Below are 13,199 nucleotides of genomic sequence, written 5' to 3'. Positions count from 1 at the left end.
CTTTATTTCTCAGAATTGCCAATATATATCTCGTAATTCTGACTTTATTTCTCAAAATTGGCAGTTTACATCTTGCAATTCTGTCTTTATTTCTCATAATTGCCAATTTATATCTCATAATTCCGACTTTATTTCTCAGAATTGCCAATTTACATCTCATAATTCTGACTTTATTTCTCAGAATTGCCAATTTATATCTCATAATTCTGTCTTTATTTCTCATAATTGCCAATTTACATATCATAATTCTGACTTTATTTCTCAGAATTGCCAATTTACATCTCGTAATTCTGACTTTATTTCTCATAATTGGCAGTTTACATCTTGCAATTCTGTCTTTATTTCTCATAATTGCCAATTTATATCTCATAATTCCGACTTTATTTCTCATAATTGCCAATTTACATCTCATAATTCTGACTTTATTTCTCATAATTGCCCATTTATATCTCATAATTCCGACTTTATTTCTCAGAATTGCCCATTTACATCTCCTAATTCTGACTTTATTTTCTCAGAATTGTGAGATAGAAACTCAGTTAGTTTCTAGTTATAAAGTCAGAGTTGTGAGATCTACATAAACTCGCAATTGCAAGAAAATGTGGTGAGCAGTTTTTTACCCTCTCAGTATTAGTAGCATATGTGTGGTTGGTAATAACATTTGCTGCCCGGAGTGTGCACTGCCCTATCCTTCGATAACAGCCTTTGAGTAAACATTAGCTTATGTTTTCCAACATCGGGCCGAACGATTCTAATAACGGTAAGGAACGGTTCCAGTTATAATTCCACTTAAGCCCCATTATGATTACGATTACACGATTCTCGGCCCGGAATTCTACCGTACTGGTAGAATGCGTATAATGACGTCGGCACTGAGGATTGGTCACTCGTCTGTTGCCTGGCTACCAGTTTCTCTGTAGTTGACTAAACGTGCTATTTGAGCGACGTAAACACAAGTTTTTAATCAAATCAAATGAATATCTGATCATCCTCCATAATGCAATCGCTATTTACATCTCATATCGTCTGTAAAAGGCAACAACTGACACATTCACAGTGTTTACATTGCTATGTATTGAAACATTGCATGCTATGAAACAGAATCATTCGAGTTCTCGCTACATGTCTTCACAGAAACCCAAGCAGAAAGACTGGCACCCTCCTGATGGCTTCATTCTGGGGCTCTGGACTCTAATCCTGCTGGTGTTCTTCAAGACCTATGGCATCAAACATCTCAAACACATCTTCTGATCCCACAGAGCTCAAAGAACCTGCTGCGTCTGTGTGTTCTCTGTCATAAGAGAGTCCACCGTAACTCTCTTCATGATTTGGTCAGGAATAGGTTTTTATTTATTTCTTGATGCAAGTTTGTTTTCCTTTGGTTTTGCTGTGTATCATATTTTGAAAGTGACATGCACTGACTTGCGTTGAAATGTTCTTTGTTGTTTTTTAGCTCTGTAGTGAAATCCATTTGAATTTCACACAGGGACTTTCTTTTGAACTAAACACACACAGACAGCTTGCAGGGAGAAGCATACTTGTTTTTTGGTTGGTTTCCGGTTTTTTTTTATTTCCAGTTATACTTTCATCCCTTCAGTATGGAAGCTTGTTTCCACCACGGAATAAAATAATTAAAAGATAATTGCGATTTTTTTTTATCTCACATTTTTTTATTACGAGTTTGTCACAATTCTGATTAAATTTCTGAGTTGTGAGATATAAACTTGCAATTATGAGTTAAAAGTCAAATTCTGAGGTAAAAAAAAAAACTGACTTACATCGAGTGTATATCTTGCAATTCTGAGTTTATATCATGCAGTTTCTGAGAATCTTTTATTTTAGAATTGCGAAGATGTAAACTTGCAATTGCAAAAATCCTTTTTTACTTTTTATTCAGTGGTGGAAACGAGCTACCATACTTCAGCCTAGGACAGGGTTCAATTATTTTCTAACTTGTGGCACACATGGAATTGTAACTTATAATAAGGGCATGCACTCCTCGCAGATTCCTTCATTTTGTTCTCAGTGGGATGAGATTGTTTGTAAGCTTTTTACAGATATTCTAAATCTGTATATGCAATTGCTGATCTATTGTTTCAGTTGCACTTTATAATTTCCATTCTTATTCTTCAATGGTTATATGAAGTGGGAAAAGACACTAATGTTCAGGGTGGCTCTGAGAAGAGTTGTGAAAACCAACGTTGAACATATATGTAAACCACTTATTCATATGTTTGGATCATAGAAAAGAAAATTAAGCTTATTTTAGGGGTATTAATTTTACTCTTTTTTTTTTTTTTTAATTTCCATTATGAAAATAAACATCTCATTGTCATTTAAGTAAAACAGTGATTCATTTTTTTAAATCAGCAACAAAAAAAAAATCTGATGTGTAATTAAAATTGTCTCTCGTTTAAGTAATGTAACAGTTATTTCCAAATTACAGTATTGAGAATGGGCTTGTTTTTCTACATATCATTAAGCTGCTGACAGTTAACAAGTTGGTAGAAAAAGTCAAATATCTCATTGGTCCTAAAATATATTTAGGCTTCATTTATTTCTTAAGCAAAATGTATTTAATGGACAGCAAACACATGTACAGCAACCAAATCACTCCATTTGCCTTTGGCTGTGTCCTGTATCTGTCCATTAGCATCTCTGCTCCACTTGAACCGTGTTAAGAACATGCTCTAAAAGGGGTCGACCGAATTCACCCCCTGCTACACAGTAAGTGTGAATTGACAAATTGGACGATTCTAACTCTTTTTTTTTTCGCGTTTGTCTAATGCATCATTAACTGTTGGTAGGTCAGACATCACGAATTATTTAGGAGAGCCCACATCAAAATGCTCACGTTATGCGAGTTAATGCATTATGAGAATTTCTACAGTGCCATTTTGCCTTTCACATTTATGTTCTCTAGCATTTTACTGTGTTTTTTTTATTTTTTTTATTATAAAACTGGCTAAAGGTGACGTTTTGAATAAAGCCTACTGAGAAAAGACTGAAAGCTTTTCATGTTCTGTTCCTTTTAAAAGTTGAAGAGGAGTCATAAAGCAGAAAGTAGCGGAAAAATTGTGGAAAGCAGGAGCTCCTTTTTCTGTCTGAAATGAAAGAGAACAAAGAACTCACATTTTTCAATGGAGAAGCATTATGAAAATGAATCCTTGTAAAAGCATGTTGAGTTGAAAGCTGCGAATTATTTTCTGGTTATATTGTCTTAAAAATTGACTTAATGCATATATTTATTAGGCTATGAAATCTATGTAGTTAAAATGTAAATTATAGGATGTCTGCTCTCTCAACTCAAGTCATTATTAATTACGCTAATTGCATATTTCAGCTCATTAGTGCCCATTAAAATGCTTATTTTTTTCAGAATCCAATATGTTGAAACCTGTTTAATGGTTGATCATAAGTACAATCAATAAATACAGGTCAACATTGATTCACCCTACTTTCAATTAATGATATATTTAGTAATTATTTTCCAAGTTGTGAGCTGCATTCAGACCTTTTGGCTTTTTTGTGAAATATAATCTCACACAGAGAGAAAAATCACTGAGATATATTTTTATCCAGCTTAACATTTTATGATTTTCATATATTAAATTATTTAGCATGAAATTCCAGGGTTGGTTATGGCCATATTTTGGGTTTAATTACAGCTCAGCAATCTGTGATTTCATCATTCTGTCTGTTTTCTCAGAGCAGGAGACTATTGTCTCTGTCAGCGACATGCTGTTTGGAAAATAGCTGGGCCACAATGGATCAATACACCACCAAGAGATAGACTCTATACCGTAGTAATCTGGTCTAGCTGCAGTGGCCCATATTGCTTTATTTCTCAACAATTCACTCTTTCAGCATCATATAGTGCCACACTTGAGCTATTCTGTTCAAAACTGTGAGTTTTTCTCTACAGAGTAAAATGCTTTCAAGGATTGTCTACAGTGCGGCTAAACCTGAAAATGAGAAAGTCCATGTAATCCCAAAAACACGTGCACACTTTACCATTAAAGGAATATTCTGGGTTGAATATAACTTAAGCTCACTCGTGTTGCTCACAAAGACATTTTGACTACTTATAAAAAAAAAGTAAATCACAGTAAAGTAAATCTCACTACACTAATGACGATAACTAAAAAAAAAAAATTTGTTCTACATTTAAAAGAATTGCACAGTAGCCTACACAGTACACACCACAACTAATATTATTACAGCATTATTGGAATCACGTTCAGAATGATTTTCTCCGGCTGATGAACGATTGACATCCAATCCGACTTAAGCCGAGTGCACACTGCGATTTATAATAGTCCTTTACGATTGTTGCTTGTCAGACTGTACGAACATGATCATCGCTGTAAGCCATGTCACACTGTAACTGTGCGTTCACACCGGACGCGAATAGCGCATCAAATTCGCGTCTACCGCGTCTAGTTTGACGCTTGACCACTTTGTGTTGATTCAGAGGCGAAAGTTTCAAAAGTTTCGAACCCCGTTGGCGGACATCTTTTTACAAGATGTCTGTTGTTGATCGGTCATTTATCGAGAGAGTCACCGCTCTGTATTTGCTCTGGAAAGCAGAAAAGCGGCGTAGGGATCATCATCACCGTATTTGAGTCCACCAGACCCTTCGGAGGCGGGCGATGCGTGGGCGACGCGTTTGCCGCAAACGTCTTCTGCGCAAGTTGAAAAAATTTAACTCGAGCCAATGTTCAAGCTTCTAACTAGACGCGATAGATGCGTATTTGACGCTCTATTTGCGTTCGGTGTGAACACACCATTAATAAATCATTCGCGCGTAACGCTCCAGACGCTCAATTTGCGCTATTCGTGTGAAAGTGACGCGCAAATGAGGCGAATTTGCGCTACCGCGCCGCGCTCTATGCCTCATTCGCGCCGTAGGAATTTTTTACGCGCGTAACGCGTCTTTGCATTGATTTAACATTGAAATCACTCGCGTTAGACGCTCTATTCGTGTCCGGTGTGAATGCACCATAAGATCTCAGTTGTCATTGATGTCAGACTGTACGACAGTCAAGACGAGTTAAAAACGGATGCACGCAAGAAAACTTGTCCGGAGTTTTTCCGCTTGAAAATTCCGCCATGTAGCCTAAATAGCGAATCCGCCATGGCGCGAGCGCAACTGGCTTTTAAAGGGAATGGGACTCTGATTGGTTTATTGCACGTTACGCCCGAAACACACCCATACTCATTAAATAGGGACAACCCTTTTAGACCCTAAAACCTTAGCAAACGTGGATTCGGACACGACCTAAGTGCACTTACGCTGTGCGCTTTAGACCATGCGCTTATCGTTAAAATAGGGCCCCTATTGTGGTCGGATCAATTAAGATAACAGCCCTATTAGTTATTATAGGAATGACTTTATCTTGCAAACACTTTTCCCACTTTTTTTTATTTTTTTATTTTAAGTGATATGATTTCCTCCACAGCTGTTAGCAAACAGAAATAAATCTCCCAGAATTCTAGTGCTTCCTTTCAAGATGGACAGGCCCTACATCAGCATTTATACAACGAACAGTCGCTTTTGCAATCATTCATGCTATAATAGCCCGAGCCATCACTCATAGCGGCGCATCGTATCTGCAAACATTTGTGCATTCAACAACGATGCCAACTTGTCAGTCATCTGGGGCGCATTAATGTGACGGCTGCTTTAACAGTCCCGATGCGTGCGTACATTTGCATGACTGACAGGCGCAGCGCGGTCATGGTCAATGATGCGTGACCTCCTGCTGTGACGGGCATAATTACACCTGTACGCGTCCTGTACACCTCTGACATGCTCTTCACACTGACCACAAAAATAATGCTATTCATTTTAATACGCTCTGTGTTGACTTTATACTGCTGCGTTTCTTGTGGGATTTCAAGATGCCGTTTTACTAGATCTGAAACCTGGCACCAAGACGTCGCTTCTGTACGCATCCCATCTGGTCATCTTAAATATTCCAGTTTTGATAAATGTGAGAACGCTAGATCAAAACTGCAGGATCACAGTGCTTATTAATTGTCATTTTTCCCTTTTTACGAACAAATTGTTTATTGTTTATGTTAAAACAATTCAAGTCAATCTCACAATCAAGTACAATCATTTGCACCATTGATGATCTGTGTAACGGTTTCTGCAGTGCGCAACTTTCTTAAGAAAAAAAAGAGTAAAACGATAGATAGATAGATAGATAGATAGATAGATAGATAGATAGATAGATAGATAGATAGATAGATAGATAGATCGATCCAGTGTCAGTGGGAGCAATAAAATAGGTATCTAAATATTATAGTGGTCAATAATACACAGGACATTTTTGGATTTGATGATTATTTAAAGCAAGACACTACTGGCAAAAAAGCATTTTGTGATTTTAAGTTTTTTTCATAACTTTTCATCACATACTAGTGTAAGAGCAAACTCAAAAAAAATAAGCTTTTAAGTGTTTTTTTATATGTTGCCGTTTTCATGTGCTGACTCAGAAATCTCCACTTCAGTAGCACTTACATACATCAAATGTCACAGATTTTTACCATCTATATTCCGAAGTTTTTACTGAGGGGTTTGTTCGTATATAATTTTCCTGACTTTAACATTTTATTCCTAAAAGCATTTTTTTTTCTGCCAGTTGACAGTATTTTCTGATTAATGAAGTGTCAAAAAGGGAAATCCAAAATCCCCTCTGTAAAACGCTTTGACTCTTAATATGTCAACAAAACGAAAAAAGATTTTTGAACCTGGCTTTATCGAATGTTCAGATTTCCTTTCTGGAAATGTATGTAAATTAGTGAATATTTAATTAGATAATATGCCTCATTTTTATATTTAAACACAACATTTCATAAAACTTACATATACTAAAAAAAAAATGTTTTGCAGTTAAATGTAATCAATCAGCTGGGGAAGTATGGTAATATCTAAGTTTTTGTTTTTTTTACGTATTTACCTGGGGTGTCTTGCCTTAAAGCCAACATGAATCAAAATGTACTTGTTTACTTTCTTAGGGTACGTTTACACGACAACAGTGTACTAAAACATTTTCAAAACGTAGTTTTGTAGTTTTATATACAGACGACAACGTTGTCAAAATGATCCTCGTTCACACGGATCCATGAAAACGGCTAAAAACGCTGTATTCTGCTGCCAGGCCACTAGTTGGCAATGTCACTTTATAAAGAAAAACTAGTTGGCGATGTCACTTTGTAAAGAAAAACTATGCGTTTTTGTAGTTTACACGGAGACGATAACAGTATTTTTTTTTTTTAATTGCACTTTGAAACCGGTTTACGTTTTTTTGGCGCAAAACGCCATTGTCGTGTAAATGTACGACCAAACCGCATAAAATGTTTTCTGGTGTTAGTTGAAAATGGTGTCGTGTAAACGGCTCCTTAGAGCACATTTGTGGTCTCATTACGAATTGTTTATCAAAAATGTTCCTCATAATCATAATTCATCATCAAAAAAAAAAAAAAAAACCGTCACAAACCATTCCCTCCAACCATCTGTCATATAGAAATCACGTTTCACAGTTAAATCAATTGCAACCCAAGACAGCTAAATAGTTTCGGCCCAGATCCGGCCCACATCTGGGCTGTGTGAAATCCACGTGTACCAGATGTGGGCCGGATCTGTGCCAACATGTTGCTGTCGGGGACTGGATTAAATTAAGTTTTTGTTCGTTTTTGTTCTCTCATTGAATAATGGAAAGAAAATGACAATGATTTTACATTGACTTTAGCACACATTTTGTTGCAAGCGGATCCTCGTCACTCCAGCGCTCCGCCACCCTTTTTCTTTTTCTTTCACACTGTATAAAACCAAGATCTCCCTCAATAAGTTGCTAAGGATTTCTGAAATATGACTGTGTGTACAGATTGCTGGAATGCTTTTTATACCTTAAAAAAAACGACAATGAATGTGCAAAAGAATAGGTTTAAGCATCAGTTCTCCATGAATCGCCTTCTCCCAGCCAATCCAACACATAAAGCTCCATCCACATGGCAACAGGAATTAGCCAGTGATCCGTTTGAGGCAGTTTGAGATCTTCGGAAGGCTCTGGTAAGAGTCACGTCTTCTGCGATCGGGGAAACGCTGTGGTTGCCGTGTGATTTCTCGGTAACGGCGGAGGACTCCAGTCCGGCTGGTAGAAATGGATGTTGAATGTCCGAGCCCAGTTCGCAAAGACCCGCTTCTCTGTGATGAAGCGATGGTGGCTGCCTCGACGGCCTCGCTCGTGGGAGATGTACATGGCACATTCGTCCGGGCCCGTGGGCTCGTAGTAGTGATACGGGACAGAGTGGTGCTGAGACTCCCTGGACACAATGAATGAGAGAAGAGATTAAAATGGGGACAGTGTCATTGTATTTCTCGATTCCCAAATTAATCCTGAGCTAGATATTTGTTTTCAAGGCAATTAACCTGATTTGGTTCAGAGTAAAGCTTGCTTTAAGGGGAATAAATAGATTTTATGTAATACATTAAGGTTGGAAAATTGCTGGGGGAAAGGTCATGCCTCAGCGGGCAATCACAATGAATCATTTAATTTTCGGCTCTGGGTTATTTTTCCCCGTAGCTCTGGTACACAGCAGGGACTGTGTGGCAATTTTGCAGACCATGCAGGGAAAAAATCAATACATACACATATAGAAAGATCTGATCTTTGACCACATCTGCGATTCACGATATAATTTAAACGCAGATTTTGAAACACTGTAAACAACGAAACATTATGATGGAAAAAATGCTTAGTTGATCTGTGATCTATTTCTCATAGGGATGCATGATACATTGCCAGTTTTCAAATGATATTAGAGAATTTTTTTTTTATCGTGTAGGCCAATAGATATGTAATTGTTTATGCTCATTTTCTATATTTTTACATTTCGATTACATCTGTCATCACCTAATAATTACTCCAAGATAATCTTTGGAGTAATAATTTAATAACAGTGTTAAATGTAATCTTTTAGCAAATCTCAAAATTAATATACATTTTATATATTGTACATTACAAAGTCCTGATGCATGAATTCAATTGTAGCATTTAACTTTTCATTTTAGTTTTTACAGTTTTAGACATTAGTCAATTTAGTTTTACTTAGACAAAATACTATAGAATTTGAAAATCAGCTTTTTTGAAAATAAATAGAAATGTCTTATATCAGATAGAATTGTAATAGTGCGTGATTATTTCTAGGTCAATAATAAAATAAACACATTTGTGGCATTAATCTTGTGACAAGAATTCATTTGAATAAATGGTCAGATGTTCTTTAAACATTGAAAAGGTTATTTATTTATTTAATACTTTTATTCAGCAAGGATGCGTTGTATCAAAATTACAAAAATGTCTTTTTATATTGTTACATTACATTGTTACACTTTCTATTCATCAAAGAATCCTGAAAAACCTATTTTCAACATTGATAATAATAAGAAATCTTTTTTCGAGCTCCAAATCAGCATATCAGAATGATTTCTGAAGGATCATGTGACACTGAAGACTGGAGTAATGATGCTGAAAATTCAGTTTTGCCATCACAGGAAATCAATTATATTCTAAAAATATATTAAAATATAAAACTGTTATTTAAAATGTTAATAATATTTCGTAATATTACTGTTTACTGTATTTTTGATCAAATACACACAGCTTTGATAAGCAAATGAGACTTATTTCAGAAACATTGAAAAATGTATATTTTATATAATATACGGTATCTATTTTATACACGGTATAAATAAGAAAAATGCAAAAGAAAAACATTTTCACAAAACCCCAAACACAATGCATTGAAATGACTTACCTACAGAAGTCTGGAGGCACCATGCCATAAACATTGATTCTGTCACAAAGCTCTAAAGCAATAGTCATTGTGAACCAGCCTGTGCTTAACCACGAGTTAGAGATTCTCCTGAAAAGAGAAACAGAGAGAGAGAGAGACTGTCTGCTGAAAACAATACAATGAATACCAAACTGCGAGGTGTGCAGTAGTTAACATTCCAGAAGACATTTCCGTTCGAAATTCCGAACACGTAACCCTAAGATGTTGTTGCGTTTAGAGAGCCGACCAGCTGTCAGGATCATTTCTGCAACTGAACATTATCATCAACTGTTCATCAGTTCTGCCAACCTGCCGTCTGACATGAAATCCCTGGTGAATCTTTGACAAATAACACATTAATAAAAGAAAACAAAGCATTAGTGAACAACAGGACGTGATTGATTAGAAGCCTCTGATTACTGTTAAATTCCTTCCGATAACAGAGTATCCACTGTCTGGCAAATGCAATGTAAATAATCTCTTGTGCAGTTGCTGGAATATACAGTGGAATTAATCAACATCTAAACCTCTGCACAGTTATTAGTCTGGGAGTCAAAGTCTCAAAAATGGGTTGCACCTGACATGGTCTGCCAAACTTTTTATTTGTGTTTTTTCTGTTAACTTTGACCCTAAGAACTAATAATTGGAGGGTCTGCTCTGACGTAAATATCGCGGGAAAAAAAATTGTGGCCATATGTATGGAAGCATGTCTCCGCCACCGAATAAAAAATAAAAAATGACTTTTTGTCTCGCAATTTTGACTTGCGTGATATAAAGTCGCAATTCCGAGTTCTAAAGTCAGAATTGTGAGGAACAAACTCGCAATTCTGACTTTTTTTCTCAGAATTGCACGTTTATATCTCGCAATTCTGACTTTATAACACGTAATTGGAAGATATAAAGTTGCAATTGCGTGTGAGTTTATCGCAATTGTGAGTTTATATCTTGCAATTCTGACTTTATATCTCACTTTATATCAATTCTGAGAAATAAAGTTAAGAATTGCAAGATGTAAACTTGCAAATGTGAGATAAAAAGTCACAATTATCTTTTAAAATGTTTTATTCTGTGGTGAAAACAAGCTTCCATAGTTATGGGCTTTTCACACAGAACGTGACTTTGCATTCCACAGCCATTCTTTCCTTTTATTCATGATTCATGATTTCGCATGATATGGCATTCCAAAAACACAGCGCTCAAGATAAACAAAATTAAATTTTTAAAAAGCACGTCTCTAGACTTTTTAAAATTCTACTGCCATACCTCTCACATTTTTAATGGCCGGTTCACTCACAACATGTTTTGTTGTCTGTGTGTGCTAGACAAGTGTTTCCCAACCCTGTTCCTGGAGGTACACCAACAGGGCACATCTTGGATGTCACCCTTATCTGACCCGTATATATTTCAGGTCTTGGAGTCTCTACTAACAATGTTGATGCCTTGAATCAGGTGAGTTTGATTAGGAAGAGTTCAAAAATGTTTGTGTGCCTGTGTCAAGTTAAACGCACTTCAGAATCTCGCCGTAAATAGGAGGTTATGGGTATAGGAGTTTATGATTACTGTGAATTCATACATAGCCTACTACACTTTTCACATACTCTTTTCGGCTTGAATATGCAGGGAAGTGTGTGTATATATATATATATATATTTGAATGCAGCCAACCACTAATTTGTTTATGAATGAATCAGAGTTTTTGAACAAATTGGTTGAATGAAAAATGCAATGACTCCCTCATACAGTAACTAATCACAACCTTCTATATACAGGCTTAACTCGTTTGCCGCCTTTGACAGAAATTTCTGGCTTTCCGTGTTTTCACTGTTATATGGTAGGGGTTGCTATGACACTGCAATAATAATACTTCTGACAGATCAAAACACATGTGAAGAAGCAGCAGAAACAAGCGATATCATATGTAAGCAGATGCATATGTAAAATAACGCGATCATCAGCATTAAATAGCATATAAATCAAAACCGCCTAATGTTACTGAATGAAATAATGACCCAGGACAAGCTATAAGATTGTGAAGCTTTAGTGGTGTTGATGGACTCGATCTACCATCTATGATTATTGTTCTGAATACCATCTGGATGTATTATTTCTTTTTTATTATTTTATTTGTATGTATATTTAACAAAAATGAATTTTTCTCAGCTTGATTTAAAAAAAAGAATGCATGAAGCTGGAATAAAATTATTGTTCCCTTTCGTTGTCACTCCGAGTTACGTCGGATGACGACGAATGGGGTTTCGCTTAGAACACCTATCGACTTCGAGTATTACAAAACGAGCCAATGGCAAAGAAATGCCATGGGTCTGCGGAATTTGCATAGCGTATCTCCGCCTTACCTCGTGGGTATAAAAGGAGGACGCCGGCAACAGGCAGATATGTTTTCGCTTCGGAGCCAAGAGCATTTCTTCACTCCACAGTCATCTCTGACTTCGCTCTACGAGACGAGCTTCTCTCTCCGGTGTTGGTGTGACGGCGATCTGCAGCGAGCTCACAGTGCCTGCTGATCTGTGCAGTAATCTGCCAGTGTGTGTGTGTCTCCCTGTGCGCTTCAACATCGCGGAGTTTTTTCTCTCCTCTCATAAAAGAGCTCGCACGCGGCACGTCTTTTTAAAGACGGCTCGCCCGTGCATTTCTGGTTGCAGCGGACTGGTATCGGACTCTGATGGGCACGAGCGCTGTCTAGTGTGTTTGATCATGCTTGAACAGCGCTCGTGGGTGACTCATGTTCTCGCAAGGGAACGTGATCATCGCGTCATAAATAGGTCGAGACTCGGTGAACTCGCAAGAGTGAGAGTCCCCTCATCCACCCCCCGATCTTCGGCTGGTGGCCAGGGTGACCTGAGGGTTACGGTCTGGAACAAGGCGCCGACTATGTGTCCGTGACCCCAGCCCCCCTCTTCGATGACGGTGCCCGCTAGTGAACTGCTGATTCCCGCGAGTCTACCCTCTGGTGGCCCGCGTGTTTCAGTTGAAGCTACAGAGGAAGATGCCATGTCTGTTGCAGCATCACTAGGTGGGCTTGAGTCTTCTGGAAGTGAGGGCTCGTCACAGCTGCCACCTTCCGGTGTGCATACGGCTGTGCCTGAGTCTGATCCGGAGATGACGGCCATGCTTTCCTGGGACGATTGGTTTTGGGTAAGGCCGCCGACCCTCGTCCGTGGCAAACCCCAATACCTCTCTTCCCGGACGTGCATGATGAGATCTCGAAGTCCTAGAAGACCCCCTTGTCTTCTTAGGACCGCTCGCTGATCTCATCCGCCTTTCCTCCCCTCGATGGGGCCGCTGCCCTTGGGTACACTGGGGTTCCCCCGGCTGAACGCTCTGTTGCGATGCTA

The 13,199-nt window shown here is 37.8% G+C and overlaps 2 protein-coding genes across 4 annotated transcripts in view; one reads left to right on the top strand and one right to left on the bottom strand.

The window, feature by feature from the left end:
* Positions 1-3,005, top strand: part of pigk (phosphatidylinositol glycan anchor biosynthesis, class K) — a 46,131-nt gene extending 43,126 nt beyond the window's left edge. The window contains exons 11-12 of one of the 2 annotated variants that reach the window (XR_013194392.1): positions 1,135-1,596; positions 1,898-3,005. Coding sequence is in view for 1 of the 2 variants with exons in the window: in XM_077200339.1 (XP_077056454.1) it covers positions 1,135-1,251 (117 nt within the window). In the remaining variant the exon portion in view is untranslated. Of the gene's footprint in view, positions 1-1,134 lie in introns of both variants that reach the window. The other variant, XM_077200339.1, reaches the window with a different exon arrangement.
* A 3,049-nt stretch (positions 3,006-6,054) lies between these two features.
* The window catches only part of st6galnac5a (ST6 (alpha-N-acetyl-neuraminyl-2,3-beta-galactosyl-1,3)-N-acetylgalactosaminide alpha-2,6-sialyltransferase 5a), a 55,170-nt gene continuing 48,025 nt past the window's right edge, over positions 6,055-13,199 (bottom strand). Inside the window, exons 4-6 of one of the 2 annotated variants that reach the window (XR_013194436.1) lie at positions 9,829-9,936; positions 7,678-8,334; positions 6,055-7,608 (exon numbers count right to left, since the gene is read on the bottom strand). Coding sequence is in view for 1 of the 2 variants with exons in the window: in XM_077200823.1 (XP_077056938.1) it covers positions 8,088-8,334; positions 9,829-9,936 (355 nt within the window). In the remaining variant the exon portion in view is untranslated. Of the gene's footprint in view, positions 8,335-9,828; positions 9,937-13,199 lie in introns of both variants that reach the window. The other variant, XM_077200823.1, reaches the window with a different exon arrangement.

This window comes from Siphateles boraxobius, unplaced genomic scaffold (assembly GCF_051911475.1).
Source record: "Siphateles boraxobius isolate OS27281-9 unplaced genomic scaffold, OSU_SipBor_1 1, whole genome shotgun sequence".
Taxonomy (NCBI): Eukaryota; Metazoa; Chordata; class Actinopteri; order Cypriniformes; family Leuciscidae; genus Siphateles; species Siphateles boraxobius.
Note: the sequence above shows the minus strand (reverse complement) of the source record. Positions and strands in the feature narration are given on the sequence as shown.